Genomic DNA, 22,796 nt, shown 5'->3' on the forward strand with positions numbered 1-22,796 from the left:
TGAAGGACAGAAAAGAAGTATTAAGGGATTAAAAGAATCAAAGAACAAATGCAGAGAAGGTAGGTAGAACAGCAGGGAAAGGAGAAGAGAAAAGAAAAAAGAAAGGAAACGAAAGATTAAAGAAAGGAAGCAAGAACGAATGGACAAAAGCTGATGAATGCCATGAAGATGAAAGAAACAAAAGTAAATATGACAAGTAAAATACAGGGAAACCATATGGAATCGAGAAATAAAAGATGCAAGAAACAAGCAAAAAAGGGAAAAAAGGGAAAAAGAATGAAAGATGGAAAATGCTATATAGGGGCCGATTCCGATCTAGGTCGGAAGGGCACCGAACGCGATCCAGCCGGAAAAACTACGAGCCATACGCATGTTTTCCGCCCGACTCGTTCAGCTGTACGCGCGAGCGAGTACGATGCGAGTTACATGAAAATCACCGAGCGAGTCGTTTCCGGGTCCGAACCGCTCCGTACGTCTCAGTCGTAAGCTAACGTGGCATGCAATGGATGCGATTCACGACCGAGCCAGTATGATGCACGCGTTGGACAGCCTGTGCGAGCCGGAGTGTCCCGCTTGCAAATTGTCCGGGTGGTTGCCTTTGGGGGTCCGCGTTGGACCCCCTGTCAGCCGCAGACCTACGACTCGGACACAGGGGGAGACCCAAGGGTCCCCCCAACACAGGCATGTACGGTGCGGATGGCACCGACGCGTACCCACTGTAGGGGGCGCCCTTGCGCGAGACGTACCCATTCAGTCAATGGGAGCCCATGTACGCGACGTACGACCAGCTCCCATTGACTTCCATGGGAGTCCGACCGAACCGAGTCCGGCAGCATACGGCCGCATCGTACTCGCTCGGTCGGACTGCAGGATTCCGGCTCGGTCGGAAAACACTCCGGATCCGGCTCGGTCGGAGTGCTTTCCGACCCGGATCGGAATCGGTCCCTGAGTAGGAAAACGAAAAATAAAGTGGAATGAAAAGAAAAAGATGCAAATCAAAAATATGCTATGGGAACACTCAAGGAAAGAAAAACGATGAAAGTAAGCTAGAAAGAGAAAAATTTAGAAAAAAAGTCTAAATCAGCAATAAGTGAACAGAAAAACAAAGAAAACTCAAAAACAAAGAAAAGAAAAAAAAGATACCCCTGAGAATAAAAGAAGATGATAGCTAAGAAAAATAAAATGATGGTAAAAAAGATGTAGACAGAATGAGTAAATGGGAGACGGAATGATGGGAACCGAAAAACAAAAACAGAAAAAAAGAATGGGGGAGCAAGCAAAAGGAGGAGTAAATAAAGAATGAGGGAAAGATGGGCAAGAGAAAAAATATTTGGAGGAAAGAGAGAGATCGATAGAAGGAAAGGAGTGAAGGGCAGAACAGAACCAGAAAAATAAATCAGGCCATACATAAAGGTAAATAGATGCGTGTGAGATGGGACGAGAGAGGGAAGAAACAGGTAGGAAGTAGACCACACAGTGAAAATAGGAAGAAATGGGAAATGCTGAGATAGGAATGCACTGAGAAGTGAACAAAGAAGGAGGGTAAGAGGAGTGACAGAATTGTAGTTTGGGGGTGATAACAGGGAAAAAGGTATAGTGGTAAGAGAGAAAAGTAGAGATTCAGGTGAGAGAAAAGTTTTTAAAGTAGAAGTGAGGAAAACTGAGAAAGGGAGATGCTTTTGAATCAATGAATGAGGTCAAGAATGAGATGCTACGGATACTTATACTGATTGCATGGGTTATTTCAGACATTGTGCTTGCCCTCCTTTGCATTCTGTGGACATTCTAGACATTTAGGTGGCCTGGAGAAAGTGTAAGTATGGCATCCGTGGTACAACTTAGAACTTCTTGGCATAATGTAGGCATTAAGGGGAAATTATGGTAATGACCATACACATTCTAAATTACCTCACAGTGGACTTTCTGTGCATCGTGGTGGTTGTCTTATGAGACCTTTGGTGAGAATCATACTCATGTTTGGGTAGAATTGGCCAATAGATCAATCTAATAGTGCCTGAAAGGCTGGTATGACAGTGAGTGAGCAGTTTATTTTGTTTGGCTGTTTGTCATCCTGTTATGGGGCATGAGTGGCAAGAGTTTGGTACCAATTTGCTTGATAGTCCCACACATTTTGTCTCAAGCAAGAACAAATGCATGCAGTATCCCATGCCTTGCAAAACATCTTTATAAGTCCAAAATGACCCAGATGTGTAAATGCGGGCTACTTTTTTAGCCATCAAATTCGCTGAGTGCCCACTTTATTATGGTGTCCTGGCCTGTTTTCTGTTCCAGTCCGACTCTGCTCATCTCGGTGGCAACCCCTGGCATGTTGGTGGCCCTAGCAAACCTTAGCTGTCCTGAGTATGTTGCCTGCATCTTGGCATATGTGTTGAAATCCCAGGTACGATGGTGGATTTTCCTGGCAAATGTTGGCACCCATGACTTCTGTAGGTTGAACTGTCAAACTGTTAGCATTTGTGACTTATGGGGGCCCTGACTAGCATACTATGAGCATCCCCTGCATTTAATTGTAATACATGGTAATGTGAGGTAAACTCTGTCCTGGTAGGACAGCAGAACATGTGATTACTTGTTGAAAAGGACAAGCTGATGTTTGAGGACCAAATGTGGATTAATTGAAAATAAAAATAAACTGATGTTTAAATGGCAAAAACATATTTTAAAAAAACACAGGTTTTTCTTTGAGAGAATCTATTTAACCAAAATAAAAAGCTCATGTTTGGGAACAAATCTTTTTTTTATTTCTTCAAAAAAAGTCAAACTTGTTTGTGGGACAAAATGATTGCATTTCCATAATATATTGATGAGTGAGGTTCAGCAATAATCATGCTGGTTTGGAGACGTGTATTGCAGATGCTATTTCATTGGGGACATAGGGCGCTTGCTGCTTTTGCTGTTACTTCATGGTTCATGTCATCATCTATAATTAGGACTTAATATACGTCTCACTTTCGCTGTTACTTCATGGTTAATGTCATCATCTATGAGGACATTATTATAAGTCTCACTGGGTTATGCCAGAGCTTGCACGATAGTTATAACCTTAGGGATAGGTCTGCTGTCTGAATTTCAAACATTTCTATAATCTAATCCGTAACCCTAGTTTGTGAACCATTTCGACGTGTCTGACCTGAAAGATAGCCTGCTGTCTACTGATTCAGCATAACGTATTTTTTTTTAAATGTTTCCACCTGCCACTTGCAAGTAGATTCTCTATGATAATATATTGACTGCAGATCTACTTAGAATGAACAAAGTGGGAAAATAGAAACAAAGAAGATGAACAATGATATCAGTCGCATCTTGCAAATGCCAGGAGGTCAAATTATTTCAACTGCCTGTACTACCTAGGGTTTTTTAGGAAATGTTTACGAAAATGGAAGTGAAAACGTTCCCTTTTGTTACTATGTTTTCTTGGGAGGTAAACAGGAAATATTCCAGATGCCACTGAGGAGGATGAGATGTGTCTAACACCAGCAAAGTGTTTGAATAGTTCGTGAAGCCCCCTTCAGAGCTGCCGGTAAAAATTTGAAAAATGTGTTGAGAAATACACAATGTGGTGACATTGTTTAAAAACATTTCTTGGGAAAGAAAGACTCTCATAACTTCTCCAGGAAGATCAGCTAGCGGGGCTATATGTTTTATATTATTTGCCGAGTATCCACACAAAGCGCCCTACAACCCCTGTAGCATAAACGTTGCAAATCAAGCTGTGCAATGAAGCAATTGGCCCCATTGTTGTAAATATTGTTCCAAGGAAGACAATCTCCCAAAACTAACTCACTCGTCTTACTCTCTTGATGCTATTGAAAAAATGGTTAAAGGTGAGGTGTTTTATGTGGTTGGCTACTTCCTTGTATATTTTTCAGCTCTGGGTCCTCCCTTCACATAAAGAACAGGCAAACAGCATTGCAAGTCCAGAACAGGCACGGCATCAGCAAAGGCTGTGAAAGCTTTCTTACGAAATATTGGCAGTGTTAAAGTAGACCAAATAGCAAAAATGTGCACTGCACCTGTATACACAATACTCAATGAATCACATACATGTCTGAGTTTTTTTTTGCAATTAGATGACCATACACCAAGACACTGCAGGGTCAGGGATGCCTCTAATTAGTCCAGAAATAGTGGACCCCCCTAACACAGGGAATCCTTATGCAATAGCTCACTTTGTCCATAGATTAATATGGCCCTTTCCCTACACTCGATAATGAGCATTTGAGGACAATCTGTGTGCAGATCTTTTCGAATGCAGTGACAGAAGGATGTTCTTCCTTGCAAATTGTAACTAAAACACGGTATCCTGTGATTTATTAAAGACCACATACTTTGCATATCCATTACTACTGCTCACAGACAACAACTGAAAATTAAGAGGAGATTATTTGGACTGTGACTAAGACTATGGGTGTGAACTTACTTACAAACATGCCTAAATGTTTGCTTATGCACCATGGAAATGCAAGTACATTCCCATGTGATGCTAACTACCGACCGATTAGCCTCATTGATGCCGGTCAGAAGGTGGTTGTCAGGGTCTTGTTGGAGAGAATCCTGTTGTGGGCTAACAAGAACAATATTATGTCTCATTATCAGGCAGGTTTTAGATCAAATACAGGTACAATCGATCAGGTCTTCAGACTCCTTCTCCTACATTGGAAGGTGGTTTTGATCGGCAAGGGCAGTCTTCATTTGGCGTTCATAGATCTGAAGACTGCCTTTGACCTGGTCCCTCGAGATCGCTTATGGTTAGTTATGAGGGAAATGGGTGTGCCCTCGCCAATCCTTGACCTTCTGATCCGCCTGCATGAGGGCAAGTATGCTCAGGTTAAATGGGGAACCCAGAACCAAAAAACTGCAAAAATCCCAGTTAATAGGGGAGTTCGCCAGGGCTGTGTTTTGGCACCCACCCATTTCTCTTTATTTGTGAATGGGGTGGTAAAATTTTTACAAAATATTCCAGCAGATGCCCCGGCCCTGGCGGATGACAGGGTCCCCGCCCTCCTCTTTGCAGATGACACCCTGCTAATTTCCTAGACCCCGGCAGGGTTGCAGAAGCTCTTGGACAGATTCTATTTGTTTTGTAATCTAAGAGGCTTGTCTATAAACACCGCAAAGACCAAACTTCTCTCGTTCACATCACGTAGACCATCTAAAATCACCCTTATGCTAGATGGAACTCCTCTCGAGCTTGTAAAAACTTTTGATTATCTTGGCATCAGAATTTCCGATAATGTTGGTTGGGGACCCCATCTGGATAAGATGCTTCTTAATCACAAGCGGGTTGCGGGGGCTATTATCAAAGAACATCGCTCCTCGCAGAGCAGGCCCATTGCACCCGCTCTAGTGATTTACCAAGCAAAAGCTGTTGGCTCGGCTCTGTATGGTGCCGAGCTATGGGGTTTCGACAACGTTGAAGAAATCTCTAGGTCAGAAAATAATTCTTGAGGGAATTGGTCTCAGTCCCAAGGGGTACTCCTCTTAAACCCTTATTTAGCGATTTGGGTAGGCGAACAATTAAGGATCTGGCAAGATTGCGCCCCTTGCTCTTTTGGGCCCGCTTATGGCGCACCCCTGAGCTATCAAAGTACGCAGAGGGCCTTAGAGAAGTGATAAATACCCTGGGTTCACATAGAGTTGGTTGGCTGCGCAATATCAAGAAGTTTTTTCTCCTGTTGGGATTTAGAGAAGCCTGGGAGTTCGGTAAACCAATAAATAAGACTGACCTCAAAAGAGCTTATTGGGCATGGATCGATACCCAAGAGACCAGCAATCCCAACCAAGGCAGACTAACAGAAGATTTCTATTTACATAAACAAGTTGTTAGCCTTGAGTCCTACCTTGATTTTGTTCAGACACCAAGAGATAGAACACTCTATATACAATTCAGATTGGGCACACTACCAACTCGAGAGTACACCAACAAATGGAAGCCTCCCCACCAAACCTCGGCATTTTGCCCGAGCTGCAGTGGGAAGGTCGAAAGCACGGCACACCTTATGTTTGAGTGCCCAGCTTACAAAAACCCAAGAGGCAGGTGGTTAAGTCCGGTCTGCAGACAGCTGGGCACGTTGAACTACCGTGTAGCCCTCAGAATCTTACAATCAGATACTAGCGCTGTGCTGGTTTGTGGTGTGGCCAAATTTCTTGGGTGCTCTTGGATAATTAGGTTCAAGTCTCTTCATTCTGACACGATTTTTTAGCCTTCTTACATTTTATTTCTTTTAGATTGTCTTTTATCAACTAAAAGCAATGGGACTATTATTGAAATTTAATTCTTTTTATCTGATTGTAAATATCACATCATATGTCAAATGTATTTATTCAATTTTTAGTATTCTTTCCCACACGATAAATTGTATCTTTTATGTATGTATGTTGTTGCTTTTATGATACAAATTTTTATCGAAATAAAGCTTTGATTGATTGGCATTAATCAACTGTGAATTAAAGCCTGAGCATTTTTACACACTTACACACATTTTAATTGAGTTTTCATGTTGTTCGGCTATGTTGTACACCTCACAATTTAGTTGAACCATCCTATTAAGCATTGCCTTATTGTGAATCTGGCACACTGAATGAGAAGTGAGCTCTTGGTTAGTCAATAGTACGGTTGGTCAATTGTGGAATGGCATCCAGTCGCAAGCTCCATTGCTTGGTTTTACTCACGAGAAGGTGTCACTCAAAGGTTTACACATTTACCAATAGAACATCACTCGTCAGTTCACTGAAGCCAACAAAATGTCACACAGCAAAGTGAACATTTGACAAGTATCGATGATGGTGTGGTGGTAAACTGTGATGAAGGCAGCTAAAAGGTTCAGCAATAGCAGGAGGAAGGTGTCATCTTTATCTGTGGTCAGGAGGGTGTCATCTACGATATGTAAGCAGGGCTCCAAAAAATCCACTCCTCCACTCACATTGTCTAGCAAGATTTATTCAGGAGGAGCTCATTTTAGGGACTTCTCCCCTTTCTGGTGAGTTGAAAATCCTCTAACTTCACTCACAGAACAAAAAGAAAATGTAGGAAGACCAACTGACTTTTGACCTCTGTCTCTGAAAGCAGAGCAAATGTGACAATATAACAAGATTTAAAGGCATCTTTGCTGCTCACAAAGTGAAAGGGCAATAAAAAAGCCTTTAAATCTTGTTATCTTGTCAGATTTGCTGGCTTTCAGAGACAGAGGTCAAAAGTCAGTTTGTCTTCCTACATTTATTTTTCTCTCTGTGACTAAAGTGAGAGGATTTTGTAAAGTGAACTGTGTGACAATTTAACTGTGCAAAGCATGTTAAATGAAAGGCTGTAAGATGTCAGGCTTTTTTCTAACACAACATTGAAATATGTAAGTGAACTGTTCAAACCTTTCAAATATATCTCACTAGTTATGAAGACCCATTTTTGTAATTCTGTGGTGAAAAAAAGATTTGTATAGGATCAAAACAAATTAGAACACTTTACTTGGTGATGTGTAAATGATAAATATTTTTGCTGAAACCCAATTTCCAAACATTGTTTATGTGGTTTATTATCAGTAAAACTACATGTTAGTTGGAAAGTTTTGTGCCCATTTCAATAGAAAATATGCTATCTGTAAATGACAATGCACTACCACATCATGCTTTGGTAATTTATGTATGAAAAGTGAGTTTTTCAAACATGAACTGGGAATTATTATTGCTCCTGCCCAGATGACAATGCTATTAGTGAACTGAGAGGCAAGTCAGGGATCATGCGTACCCTATATATGGGCTCGATTCTGGTTATACATGGAGCAAACATTTAGTCTAGTAAATAAAAAGAGTTTTTCTGTACAGCGGAAATAGTGACCTTGCATATTTGAAGGTGGTCTCTTATGTGATAATAAAGAAAATGTCGGCTCTGTAAGACAAAATATTTGCCTAGGATCACACAATTTGAGACCAGTTCACTGGTCAAGTACATTACAGTTAGGTTGAGTAGATTATTAAAGTTACTAGAACTGCATGTCTAGTAACATTTTTATGTTTTTTCGAGCCTTGGTAAGGTATTGGTGCTTGTACTGCAGAGTGATCTGACTGAAGCCAGATTTGTAGTCATGCAGGAGATGGTCAGCAATGATGTGATCTTGCATTTGAGCGTACACTGCCTTTTTCAACAATCTTGCCAATGAAGAGTAGGTGGGAGATGGGTCAGGAGATAGCAAGGTCATTAGGGTTTAGTGAATACTTGTTTATGAGAGGGTTTGGCCTTTCTTGACAGCTTCTGGAAGATGCCTTGAGTGAAGCAGGCATTGACAATGAGTAGGAGTTTGAGAGCTTTCTCAGAGAGAGCTTTGATGAAGGATGAGGGCACAACATCATCTTCAGAAAAAGTGGCTTTGAGGAAGTTGAATATGTCAGCAAAATCTGTCAGAGATAGGGCTTTGAAGGACTACTGACGGATTTAACAGTGAAAGGGTGGTGTACAAGGAGAAACAGGCTTGGTCTTGATGATGTGCTATTAGATCTTCTATATTTGTTTAACTAAAAAAGACATTGTACTTATATATGTTGTGTGGTATAGGAAATTCAAGCAGGACACTGATGCGGTGCTTGATTGCTTTAGTTGGTGACTTCAGTGATGGTGTTGGTAGAGTACTTTGCTTTGGCTGATGAGGTGAGCTGTCTGAGTGTTGCACGAAGGGACTTCGGTTTCAGTATCAGGAGGGAGGTCATTAGGAGTTTTGGTTCCTTTAATGTCTGTAGATGGAGCTTTTATTGTCAGCAAGGTCTTTAGAGTACTGTGGTGTTGAAGGTTTGGGCTTGCACTTGTGTGCTTTAGTTGGAGTATGGATGTTCATGCTCCAACTAAAAAGTGTTAAAGTCATTTAGAAGGGGTGTATTAGATTGTCAAAGGAGAAGTCTTTGAAGGACCTGAAGGTTTTGTCTTCTATTTTGGGTTGACCTTGGGTTGACCTTAGTTTGTTAGTAGGACGGCAAGGTGGTTGGTCGAGTGCAGGAGTATTCCTAGACATGCACACAGAATGCCAGTAGAACAGTTTAAACAAGGCATGAAGAGGGTTGTTCTGACTAGAAGAGAACATAGGTCGTCCTGTGCTAGAAAAAGAAGGCAAAGATAACCAACCCTGGGAGCAAATGAAATGGAAGTGTTATCAGGCATTAACTCAGTAATGGGGCACATTTGCGATGCCTTCATTATGGTACCAATAATTTATTATGAGAAACAATCATTAAATTACCAATGATTGAGTAAATTGGAATCTGAAGGGACACTAATTACACCAGGTGGGGACAACCAGGACTGTCTGAGGAAGGGATATGGGGTCATATGTACATCCGCCAGATTTTGCGAGCTCCTCTTTGCCACATTTTTGTGACTCGCAATTAGGAAGTCGCAAAATGCGATGTGAAACAGTGTGTTTGACACTGTTTGCGATTTCCAGTCAGTCAATCAATCAGCAATTGTAAAGCTTAGCACTGTCAACCCTAGAACCCTAAAACATTTGTACATGTGGCCCCAGGTTCTCTATGGGTAACATACTTTTGGCAAGGAAGAGACTGAGAAATGCATTTTACATTTTATTTTTGTTTTGTTTGGTTGGGTGGACTGCGCAGGGGATGTCCCTGTGGACCTATTTGTCATTGGGGGTAATGACACTGCCAGCAAGTGTGCATCCTCTCATCAGATGAGGAGTGTTTGTTGTGTGGTGGACACTGCACTGTGGTATTTCAGTAAGCATGCAGAAGTTTATAGTTCAGCCAACCCTGCGTCTTCAACTTCCAGGGGAAACGCTGTATTCACTGGTAGAATAATACAAGGAAAGTTCGTACTTAACTGGAAAGAATTGATGGGCATAAACAGATGTAGCTATTCATAGTGAACGAAAAGCACTGGTACCAGGAGTGGTGGGCTTGAGGAGCCCTCTTGCACCCAGCTGTGACTGCAATTCACCACCTAACTCAGGACATTGGGGGGGGCATTTTCCATACTTGCATTTGTGACCAAAGCACCCTTGCTAATCTATTAGGGAATAAGATCACTCAGGATAGACAGGGAATTGATGGTTATATGATTACTTGTTATAGACTGGGTACCATATAATTGGACTGCATAGGGTCTGATGAATGGAGAGTGGACAGGGCTTTTCATCCCCAACCACCTTGCACCAGAAATGTAAAGAAAGCATCCCAAGACTTGTTGGCAAGGCCCTGGAGAGGTCGGGTAAGGCTGGACATATTGAAAAATAAATGTAGTTATGCGGAGATACACATTTTAGTACCTATTAAAGGAGCACCCCAAAAAGAACATAAGCACATTATATATTTGTGCTTCATACAAAAAACTAATTTTAGTCCCTTCCTTGATCATCTGATGAGTGATCCCTTCATAGCTCATACCTGCTGCCACAAATTCAGGTGAGATTTTGGCTGGCAAGAGAAAGTGCATCTGACCAGACTGCAGCTATTGCCAAATCTACTTAACAGTCCATGGGACGAGTTAAGGCAAGCGCTTAGGAATACTCTGCTTATATGTGTCATTTCTACAAAGGTCAACAATAGAGGTGGGCAAGGTAGTAAAATATTAGGGTGAGTAGAGCCAAAAACAAGCCAGGGGTCAGGTTAGACTCAAAGGCCTATAATAAGACACAGTCCGTCAACACATGTGGCAAGTAATTCATGCAACAAACATCATGTAAAATTATGATAAAAACTTCAACATTAAAAAAAAGTGTGTTTCTGCTACAAGCAGAAGGGGCACTTTAAGTCATTAGATTGTATCACTGGATTGAGTGGCATTTGCTACAAGTCATGGTTTCTAAATGTGAACTTAGAAAAATTCATGTCCCTCACCCATAGCCAGTACAACAGTGCCATTCGTGAGCTAAGAGGAAAATTGCTTATGATGTGTCTTAGGTTGTTACTTCATTGTGCTGTAGCATTTGTACAGTGCTCACTACATCTATGTCGGGCGGTGAAGCGCTTTTCACCATGGGTACCATATTACACCTGTGTATATGTGGTTGCAAGGATGTTGCCTTTGCTTAAAGACTATATTCAAAATGTTTACACGTTGTACGTGACGATCACAAAGGTGCAGTTATTTTGGGACACAGCACTTGGCAGCGACATGAATAAGGAAGTGTGTAAAATAGACACTCATGTTTATAGGTTGTGATGTGCTGGCAGCGCTTCAGGTCCATTTATGTTGGTATTTACGCAGTTTTTTTTTATTTTTATTTTTTTATTTCAAATCATTTTTTATTGAAAAAACAAAAAGCATGGAAAAGACAAGACATACAATAAATGACACATGAAATCTCGTTACATAACAAGGCGCTAGTCCTGAGCTTGGTGATTCTGTAGGTGGTACACCTCCATTCCAGATACATATGAGTACAGAGTCATCACAATCGGTACAATGAGATCATTAGAACTGAACAGAACGAAAGGACCTCACATCCGAGAGCATCGACTAACTCCTGGACTAGCGATACCATGCGCTGTTAAGTAAAAATAAAAGGACTGAAAGACTAAAAGACTGAAATATGTCATGGTACCACTGACAGCGCATCATTGTCCCTTCGCGCTAGTGCGGTAGGGTGCCCTGATAGCCATTGCCCTATACCTATGTGTGCAGCCCTATCTTCTCTATCCCTATCCTCCCTTCAGGGTGGGTCAAATGAAAATGCCGATCTGTCTAGGGCCTTCCATAGCCTCTTGTGGGGAGCACGCCACGGGGAGGAGTGCAGAGCCGGATTATCCGCACCTCTTAAAAACGAGAGCCATTCCTGCCAAACCCTGAATGATACCTCAGATGCGCTCTTCCACTTACACAACACCACCTTGCAGGCTAAAGTGAGCAGAACATCTAACAACTGACGATCATTGTCATTGTGTAAATCCTGATCCAACACTCCCAGGAGCACGTAGACGAACTCTCTTTTAGACCTGAAATTAAGTATATGATCTATACAGTCAAACACTTTCCTCCAGAACGGACCCAGCGCGGAGCAACCAAATAACATATGGGTTAAGTCTCCCACCTCCGCGTCACAGTTCCAGCAAAGTGGACTGTCCCTCAACTTAAGTTTATGGAGTTTTTCTGGCGTCCAGTATGTCCTATTAATGAGCATGTACTTGGTTTGGGCTAAAATCGGTGAGATCTTATTCGTTAAGGCAGTGGTATGTATCATGCCCCAGTCAAATACTAAACCAGTAGAGTTTGTCTCAGATTGCCACTTAGCTTCATTTTTCTTATGTGCCCTGTTCGGTTCAGGTAAGAGTAACTTGTAAATTTTGGACACAAAATGACCTGATTTCAGAAATCGTGGAACCTGGGTCTTAAGCCAAGGGTCTGCCGCGCTGAGGGAGCGAGGAGACAAAACAACCTTGAGTTTCAAGAAATCATAGAAGTCCATTGGTGACAGATTATGAGTTGTCTGAAGCGAAGAAAAAGGCAACGGGTATCCCCCCTCAAATAAATCCCGCACTAGGTTAATTCCATTTCTGGACCAGCTCTCCCACAGCATGGGTTTCCCTCCCATCTTAAGGGATGGGTTATACCATAAGGAAATCAAGGTAGACTTCCTCCAAAGCAACCCCACTTTATGAGTCTGATCAAGCCTCAACATTGCTCTTCTGGTGTTGAGTAGAATGTATCTGGAATGAGGCAGGTGAGAAAGGTCCATTGTGAGCAGTGCCACTAGAGGAGCGTCCCCAATTAGGGATTTTTCGATACCGATCCACAGCGGAGTATACTCCGCCCCCTCAGTAAACCACTGTGCCCCTTGTTTGCAGAGAAATGCCGTCTGATAATCCCTGAAGCTAGGGAGACCCAGGCCTCCTTTGCCCTTTGATAACTGAAGTTTTTTCATTGATATCCTAGGCTTCTTCCCCTGCCACAGGAACTCACCAAACAGCCTCCCTACCTTTGTTAAGAAGGCTTCCGAAAATACCATCGGGAGCATACTAGCCAGATAGTTCACCAGAGGAGTCACCATCATCTTCAGAGTTTCCGCCCTACCCCACCACGAAAGGAATTTCGGCGACCATCCCTCCAGCAATTTAGTTATTTTTTTCAAGACTAGGTCCTCATTAACCCCCAGTGTCGTGATTAGGTCTTTGTCAAATTCCAGTCCTAAGTATTTAAAGCAACCTGGCTGCCACGTCAGGCCAGGAGTCCCCATAACTTCCCTGTTTCCCAAGTTGTTCAACATTTTAACCTCAGTTTTATCTTTATTCAACTTGTATCCTGACACCCTGGAAAAGTCGTCGATGGTAGTCATGAGGGCCGATATAGCCTCCTCCGCCCTTTCTGATACAATTAGGACATCATCCGCATAGGCGGTCAGTTTTATAACACAATCACCAAATGGAATTCCAGCGATATTCTCATTAGTTCTCAAGTGGTGCAGAAATGGTTCAATGGCCAAAAGGAACAGTGACGGTGAGAGCGGACATCCCTGTCTAGTGCCTTGGTGCAACTGAAACGCAGAGGAGAGTGAACCTCCAGCCCTAACTCTAGCAGTGGGACAGGAATATAGGGACATCACCATCTTCGTGAAGGAATTGCCCAAGTCGAATTTATTTAAGACCGCATTCAGATAGGTCCAATCGACTCTATCGAAGGCCTTTTCGGCGTCAAGTGTAATTGCGACAGTGGGAGTAGATAACAGTTTTGCTTTTTCGAGCACATGAGCTAGTATTCTTGTGTTGTCACTTGACAATCTGTGTTTCAAAAAGCCCGCTTGAGAAGCGTGTATCAGTTTGGGCAGGACCAACTGAAGTCGATTAGCTAAAATCGTGGCTAGGAGTTTGCAGTCTAGATTTATAAGCGATATAGGCCTGTAATTCTTTGGGAGAGTTGGATCCTTCCCCTCCTTTGGAAGTACCGCAATGATGGCCTCAGATAGCGTGCCCTTCACTTCACCTACAGAGCTAATTTCTTGAAATAGGTTCAGTAGCGGTTGTGAGATGAGAGAGGAGAAACTCTTATAAAATCTGGCTGTGAACCCATCCGGCCCGGGTGCCTTACCGCATTTTAATGATTTAATGCCTGACTCAACTTCTTGAAGCGTGATGGGGGCGTTAAGCTCGTCGCGCTCCATATTAGAAAGGGATGGAAGATCACACTCCCCCAGATAGCCAGCAATGTTTGGCTCAACAACTTCTGTATTTTTGGCGTAAAGCTGTTCATAGAAATTTTTAAAAACCTCCGCCACCTTGACCGGATCTGAATGCGTAGTCCCTCCCTGATCTTTGATGGAATTTATCATAGTTTTCTGTATTTTGAATTTAAGGTATGCGGCTAGGCTCTTCCCCGCCTTATTAGATTCACATAATTTGAATTGTTTCCTCCTATTGAGCCAAATCCCTGCTCTCTCACTCACTATTTTGTTATACTCGTACTTTTTGTTGGCCAGTTTATTCATAGTTTCTTCCTTCCTATCCAACAAGTGCTTCTTCTCTAACCCCGCAATTTCAACCTCCAGCGTCTCCAGCGCCTTGTTGTGGTTTTTGTTTATAGCCGATTTTATTTTAATTACGACTCCTCGTATCGTGCTCTTCAATGCCTCCCAACGGGTCAGGTCCGTAGTGTCCCCCCTAATATTGTGCTGTAAATATTCTTTAATTGCGGTCTCTAACATTACTCTATGTTGCTCCTTTTCAAGGACCTCCTCATTAAATCTCCATATTGATTGTCTGGTGGACGATTTGACGTTGGATATGGACAGGGAGATGCATGAGTGGTCAGATAAAACCCTGGGTTCTATGGAAGATTCTTCTATTCTGGGAATTCCATTTTTAGTGATAAATAAATAATCAATCCTAGAGAATGAATCATGTGGAGGAGAATAAAAGGTGTAATCCCTCCCATCGGGGTTCTGCAACCTCCATGTATCTACAAGCTGGAAACGGGAACACAGGTTAGTGAAGGCCTTATGAGATCTATTACCCCGGAAGGAGCATCTGGAGTCTCTATCTAAAATGGGATCAAATGGGAGATTGAAGTCCCCTGCAAGGATGTGTATGGCTGAGTCGGGGATAGTTTCTAATTGCTTGGTTAGGTCGGCCCAGAACGTCAGATCACATGTATTAGGAGCATATACATTCGTGACGTAGAGTTCAGTATCGTCTTTAAACAACTTGGTCATCACCCACCGTCCCTTAGTGTCAGTAGTGGAGGAAAGTAGATCAACATTAGCTTTTTTTGCAATCAGTGTCAGGACCCCATTTTTCTTCCCTATCGCACTTGAACCCGCTACCTCAACAAAATATTTATTCCTGAGACTGTGAAACTGCTGAGTGTCAAGTTTAGATTCTTGCAGCAGGACAATATCGCCTCTTTGCCTCCTTGCATAATCCAGCACTTTCTGGCGTTTAACGGGCTGGTTAAGGCCTTTGACGTTGAGAGAAAGTATTTTCAGATGATTCAAGCCTGTTATTCCTACAGGAGTATTAATCGTAGACAGTACCATATCTAATCAGTAGCTAAAATGATAGAGCATTAACAGTTTACCCCTGAGTGTACAAACGTAAACCCCCTTCAGGCTTCCCAACAACCCCCCCACAAGCATAGCAACAATACTAGGGTTACCAGGGTCATTATACTGAGTCCGACTAACTGAGGCTGGCGTCGGCCGAAAAATGTTAGCCGAAAAGGTTCGGCACCGCATTCTATCCGGGCCCTGGTGTAACAATCGGCAAAGGCATTGGCAATAAAATGACGTGGGACCAGGTGTGCACCATACCATGACATAGACAGAACCGATATAAAAGGAAATAAATACAAAAAATAGACATTCACCCCCCCTTGCCCCCCTCTTCCCTCCCCCCTCCTCCTTCCGTCTCAACCCACCCTCACCCTCCTCCCCACCCCGAGAAAAACTAGTAGACATGGTGACTCGGAAAGATGACATCCTTCCCTTGGACGAGTTCCTCGTGCATGTCAACAATTAAGGAGTTAACCAACTGTATGAAACATTACATAACTGGTGCATAACCCATAATTCCTATGCTTCTTACAATCAGCAGCATTTCTTAACGTAACAACCAGTGAGTATGGACAAATGAAACTTGGATCATCCCCAATGGCGCGTAACCTATGCGTAACCTATGCGTAACACATGTTTCCCTCAAGCAGAGGCATGCATCAAAGCGACAACCAGCGAACAGAGGCATAGTGCACTTGGACCACTCCCAATGACGCCTCCCCGCTCCCCCACCCGCGAGATCCTTTTTTGAGGAGACATTAGATATACCTCCATAGCTATGGAATCCACTCATATATCAGTTACAGACCGGTGAGTAGCATTCTATTGGTGATTAGCATTCAAATTGCACACATTCTATGTGATAGTACAAAAAGAGGTCTGAAGAGGTCTGAATAGGTCTGGTGCGACCCTCTACTTGAGCACAATAGACCAACACCAACGCTGTAATACCTCAATATGTCAGCAATATATCAGCAATATATCAACAATATATCAACAATACGTCAGGACCCATCGTTATATTGCCATCAACGTAACATCGGCACAACAGACTGCCATAGTCCTTTAAGAGACCTATTTTGAGGAGGAAGCAGAGACCACCGACGAGGTCTCCATACGTTGTTCTACATCGCCTTCCAGGATTCGCCCCAATTTCACTGGATCTGTGAAGACCTGTGGAGACCCTCTGATGACTACCCGGAATTTTGCAGGACCCACAAAGCCAAACTGATGGCCCAGCGATTTCAACTGAGGACGTAGGGCAAGAAAGGCTTTCCTCGTGTCAACAGTTTCTTTGCTGTAGTCTTGAGATATGTAAACTTTATTGGATTTCCAAAGTATATGATTGTTCTTACGCACAAATGACAGTATTTGATCCACGTGTTGATAACGTAAGGGTTTACAAACAATAGGCCGTGGGCCTTTTTGACCCGGTGTAATTCTTCCAGGGACTCTATGAGCTCTATCAAACTCTAATGGATGACGGAAATTGAGATTGGTGGCCTGCGAAAACCATGCCTCTAGGAATGGGACACACGACTCGTACGACTCTTCGGAACCCTCCGGAATTCCAAAGATCCTTAGGTTCCCTCTCCGATTTCTGTCCTCCAATTCCGACAACTTCCTTGACATCTGCTCCGAGGAGATGTGCAGGCGCTTAAGTGAGCTACATGTTGCAACCTCCGTGTCCTCCAGCCGACTAATTCTTGACTCCGATTCTGTAAGTCTGGCATTTGTATCCCTGATGTCTTTCCGGATAGCCACAATTTCTTCTTTCGTGGCTTTCGCAATCTCCCTAACCTCTTCCAATCTATTTAGTATCATGTCCATCGTGTCTGTTACATCTTTTTTACCTTTGACAGGGGAGATCGGATTAGGAGGTTCAGCCTTGAGTCTTTTGAGATTTTTTGTGTCTTTGTCCCCCATCTTATTCGTTTCGAAGAACCGCCTACCGGACTTGAGATCCCAGCATACGATTTCCACTAAGGCCCTATCAGATCGAGGCCCAGTCAGCTAGCAGCAAAAAGCCTCCTGTTCGGACCTACAGCCGTGTGCCGATTAGATATACAATGTTGTTCTGATACTGCTGTGGTATCCCTCCACCGCCTGTCACCGGTACTATCGGGAGATCAGAAAGTTGATAGCTTAGAGTGCCCCATATTAGGCCTGTACCACGTAGAGAGAGTGATGTCGATGGGTCCAGGTGCAGAGTTAGGCACATAGCACACCACGGGCGCCCAACCCAACCTGCAGCTCCACCTCGTCATATTCAAACATCATCTTAGCAGATAGTGCAGAAGCACATTATGAGGGCAAATCCGTCAGCAGACCATCTCTTAGATCATTTGCCTTCCACCCTTGCCGTCTACAGTGCACTTATTACAGACCAGTGACCTACATGTGTAGCCTGAATGCACAAATGCAGTGTCGAGCTTCAGATGAGCCGATGCTGTTCGTGGTGACACTAAAAGAATCCACTAATCGCCGCTTTACAACCATCGCCGCCACCCGAAAAATACATGGGAGTTTCTTGCAGCAGCCCTGTGTTTTACATTGGAAACCAGACATCTGCTGTCGCATTCGCGGCCTCAGTAGCTTCCGTAGCGCTCTGGTCCCATGACATCGCACTCCCCATCACTCCATTAGCAGACCGATGCTGGTCACCCACCTCAATACAATAGCTCCGAGCTCCGCCGAACCCACATGGGCCTCACAAACCGGCAGACGCCACTATCGCCGCCATCTTGATGTTTCGTGTGCCTGAGGCTCTCGGAATCGCTCTATGCGATGAGGTTGTACAGGTTGACACGCCCGCGTGATAGAGAATATACCATCCCTCCTGCAGGTCAAGGACGTTACTTCCCATGCCGACCACCTCTCTCAGGCCAGTGCACACACGCTTTGACAATCACCCAGGGACGGCCGCCATTTTACCTCACGGCGTTCCACATGGCTGGGACATCAAACATCGACGTAGTCAGACCCCAATACAACATAGAAATTGCTCACGATTGCCGTATGTCCTTAGGTGCATCAGGGTCCCTTCTGCTGTCCGCCGATCATAGTTCCAGGTTCGCGTTAGTACCGGCGTGATCCGCCGGGTTCGGCAGGGTCCCGTGGCCGCAGGCGCCGCTCGCAGCTACCGCATGGGAACCGGCTCCAGTGCTCCGAGTCAGATCTCGTCCTCAGAGGCACCCAGTTGTCCCAGATTCAGCCTAGGCGGAGATACTACCCTCCGATCCTCCTGTGTGTACTTTCACCGGCACAGCATGGCTCGTTACTCCCAAAAACGATCCGTGATCGCCGTCCACGGGAGGAGCGCCGCGCTAAGCCGCCATCTTCTCCGGCGTCCAAACCACGCCCCCGTTTTTTTTTTTTTTTTTTTATTTTATACAAGGAGCACCAAGATGTAGGATATTGGTATGGTTCAAGCTAGGAGATCACATGTGCAAAAAGCTTGTAGATTCCTTAGATGTTCAAAGCATAGGAAGGTGAGCCTCAGTGTTTTCATTGTGTTGAAGGTGTTTCTTGAGACGTCGTTGGCATGTGGAATTAGGAATAGAAATGAGACCATGGTTAACCCAAGGTTTCTTACATATCTAGAAGTAGCTGGTGGGGTATCAAGCTCCTTTGGCCCTATGACCTTAATCTAGTATTGATGCCATTGTCCACAGGTCAGGATTTCTGTCCATGTGGTGCTTAGCTTAAGGTGGTTACTCAATATCCATTCAACTATAGCACTAAGGCAATCATCAAGCCTTTGTCTTCTAAGTCATCCATTTTTAGAATGGTTTGTGTGTCATCTGCACAGTTGTATCACAATGTTGAAGGATCTGATCAGGTCAGGTAAGGTCTATAGCTAGATGTTGAACAAGAGAGGAGAGATGATGGTCTCCTGAAGGACACCACAATGTTTGGTGTAATGGCCACAATGAAATTAGGTATGAATACCAAGCTTTGTCTGTGTTTGAAGGAGGAAGCAATCCATTTTGGAGCCTTTTCACGTATTCTAAGATGACAAAGTCTCTTTAGTAGCGTCTGATGGTGGACAGTGTGAAATGACACCATAGGTCCAGATGCAAAAAAGCGGCCACTCTTTGGTTTTAGGTTGGCCCATCTGGAAACAATTGCTGGCTCAGTGCCTATACCTGGTCTGAATGCAAGTGTTCGTCAGACATCCAACTATTTTTCTCAGTAAGATTGGACAGTTAAGTAAATTATGCTCTTTTGAATAGTTTACCTGGGAACGCGTAATTAGATATTGGCATGTAGAGTGCTAGGTTGAATTTGTTGAGGTTCTTCTTACTGAGGAGTAATCTAATGTAAGAGATTTTCAACTCAGGAGGAAAAAAATCCTATTTCCAAGGACTATTTCATAATGCTTCTAGTCACTTACCCTGCACAGGCTGTTTGCAGGCTATCTTTGAAGTATTTTTAGGGGCGAAGTCTGAAGGTGATCCTAATGATGATGAATAAATCATTTTCACTGAAGGCGATGAAGGTAGTGAGTAGTTTCACATTGGTGGTGATCCTATCTGCAGTGATTTTTGTTATGTACAGCAGGAGATTGAGCCGTTTTGCCAATAACATAGTTTTTTAGCTTGTACATTTTTGAGATCAGTTCCATGGAAATTTTGTTGCAGAAGGCTTGCTATTGTGGGATATCTGCATTATAGAATTTTGGGGTATGGAATTCTTCTAGAATTTTGCAGAGTTCCTTGGATGAGCAATCAGAATCAATTATGCTTGTAGAGTGGCAATGTCAATTTGAGGTCCCCTTGCGTCTCCGGGCAATTCTGGGATTAACTTTTTGATGCACACATCACTGTGGCTGACATCCAAGTGTGAACTGGGAATGACCAATCAGCTTAGGAGTAGTGTCTGCTGTGACAGACATCTTTCTTGAAGGATGATGAAAAGGAGATGTGCTCACTTCACAAGAAGCAGAACCCCAACCTAAAATTTAAAAAATCTAGACTCTAAATCACATTTGGTGTCTGGAAATGTACTATAAGAAGAGGACATTGGGCCCCCAAAAACTGGTCATCTGCCATGCAGCCAGACTGGCTGTGTGAGAAGGGGAAGCTCTAGAAGCACCAGAACCTGCCCGTGTGCCCTGTGGGGAAGGCGAGAGCATTAGAAGGAGTGAGGCCCAGTGGGGAGCCCTACCATGAGGATTCCCTGAGCGAGGTGTGAAGCTTCTGCTGTGCCCCTATCGGGTAATAACTTGTGTGCAAGATTGTTTTCGCCCCCGCCACGCCCGGTATGCCAGTAGAAGGCCCTCATAGGCTTTGCCAAGTATTGCACACTGTGCGAAGTGTGCCGAGCCCACACAGCCTCGTTGCAGTGACCCCGTATTCCAGAGGGGGCCACTAGTAAAGAAGTTGTGTGACCAGCGTGCTAGGACTTGTGAACACCTGTGCGGCAACCCCATATGCCAGGAGGTGCCACTGTGGTGAGGAAAGATCTGAAGTAACAGACACTCTGAAGACCTCAACCCCTTTTACAGACCTTCGTATTTTTTAATTCACAGTCTTATATTTTCAGAATTTAAATATTTTCAATTCTAATTACTCATAACAAAATCAGTGGCAAAAGCAAATAGATTTCACTTGTTTTAGGAGCATGTCCGTTATTGAATTATATGTGTGGATAACATTAAAGAAAGCTCAGAGAAAGGTACAAAAATACTGATCAGGCGACATGGTATGCGAAGTACAGTATTCTGAAACAGGTTTTAGGTTAAACCTTTATTTACAAAAGCCATGCCTTTTGGAAATAACTCAGTCATGCTTCTTAGGCCACACCCCTTTTAGACATCCCCCTCAACCTTCCCACTTTGGTCATCCTACTTAAAGCCCCTGTTCTAGAGCTGACCTTCCTTAATTAGGCCGAGTGGTTGTGCTGGGATGAGACACCTCAATGTACCTGATGTTGTGGTTGAGATTCCTTACTAGACCAGTCAGTCCTGTTTTTTGTATCATAGTATTTGCAGTCCTGCTGTCAGAATAGGAGCAAAACTGCACGTGCCAGAATGCAAAGAGACAAAAAGGCCAGCGCAGTGCTTTAAATGCAAATCTAGAATTGCAGATACGCACTAGGGTTCCAGTTTGCTCCTCAGAAGTCATGGTATTCCTTGCCCCACTGAATGTATTACAGGAGTGCTGAGAAGTGCCGGTCCCGGACCGTGCCTGCCCATTTAAAGCACTGCTCCTTCGGTTAACAACGCGTGTCTGAAGTCACAAGGGACAACTTAAAGCTCGTAGGGCAGTCCATCCACAATCTCATAACAGGTGGGGCCTTTGCTATTCTACCACAATGTTCTGGCGCAGTCACCAACTAAATAGTGCTAGGTCTGCCCATCTGCAGTCCACAGCAAACATGGCTAGCTTTAGACGAAGGAAATCTATCGAAGGGTAGACAGCCTGACACTGACCTCGGAGTTGCTTACTTGCACGTCCTAGCCCACCTCAGCTCAGCTGCTGACGGTAGCTCCGCCCCCAATCATGACAGTACCTGCTGCTGTCAGCCCCTACATCCATTCCTTGCAGTCCGCGGCTCGCAGCTGAGTCGCCGGTCTTTGACCAGAAGAGGCCTCCACGGTCACTCGCGCTACCCTTTTCTCGGCCGGGCCACACTAGGATCCCGGGCTTAAGTCGCGGTGGAAAGGCTGTATTGCGAACATAGCGTACTTTTAAAGTTGCGGACCCGGTACTGAGGCAGGGCACTAAGCACGGGCAGCTTCGTGAATCTAAACTGCGGAACGCAGACAGCGTAACGTCCCACGTGCTCTAACAGCTCAGTGTCGAGCTAAATCGTCAAAGTCCACAGCTACGTAAACAGAGCAGGTCACGAGCTGCCCGCAGTGCTTACGTAGGAAAGAAGAAGTACGAGTCCTGCAAGTATGTTTTCTCTGTTTTGAGTTGTCGGAAGGAAAACAACCGGTGTGCCGCAAAGCACTGCTGTTGCTAACACGTGCTCTGCATAACCTTCACCCTGTCTTCTCGCGCTTCGGTCAACATTGTATGTGTCGTGCAGCTTGTGATTCTTTGTTTTTGTTTCACATTGCACTCGCAAGCAGATGTCTTCAGTTTTATCAGTCCCGTCCGTGTATGTGTATCTTATCCGGAGCCACTTTTAATTTGCATTATAGTACTTGTAACTTGTTTTTATATTCCATTTGAAGCTTTCGTAGCCATGTTTATCTCTTTTTAACTTCCGGGCTGCAAGTACTAGAATGCAGAGGGAAGAGAAGCCGAAGAGCATGAACTTCATTAGCAAAGGTGGATGGAAACTGCG

The 22,796-nt window shown here is 43.9% G+C and overlaps 1 protein-coding gene across 2 annotated transcripts in view; it reads right to left on the reverse strand.

Moving 5' to 3' along the window:
- The window catches only part of TMCO4 (transmembrane and coiled-coil domains 4), a 481,254-nt gene extending 458,928 nt beyond the window's left edge, over nt 1-22,326 (reverse strand). The window contains exon 1 of one of the 2 annotated variants that reach the window (XM_085609111.1): nt 22,014-22,326. In XM_085609111.1, the coding sequence (XP_085465237.1) occupies nt 22,014-22,039 (26 nt within the window). In that variant the 5' untranslated portion in view covers nt 22,040-22,326. Of the gene's footprint in view, nt 1-21,933 lie in introns of both variants that reach the window. The other variant, XM_085609114.1, reaches the window with a different exon arrangement.
- Nucleotides 22,327-22,796: the final 470 nt, after the last annotated feature.

The sequence above is a fragment of the Triturus cristatus genome, chromosome 1_2 (genome assembly GCF_964204655.1).
Source record: "Triturus cristatus chromosome 1_2, aTriCri1.1, whole genome shotgun sequence".
Taxonomy (NCBI): Eukaryota; Metazoa; Chordata; class Amphibia; order Caudata; family Salamandridae; genus Triturus; species Triturus cristatus.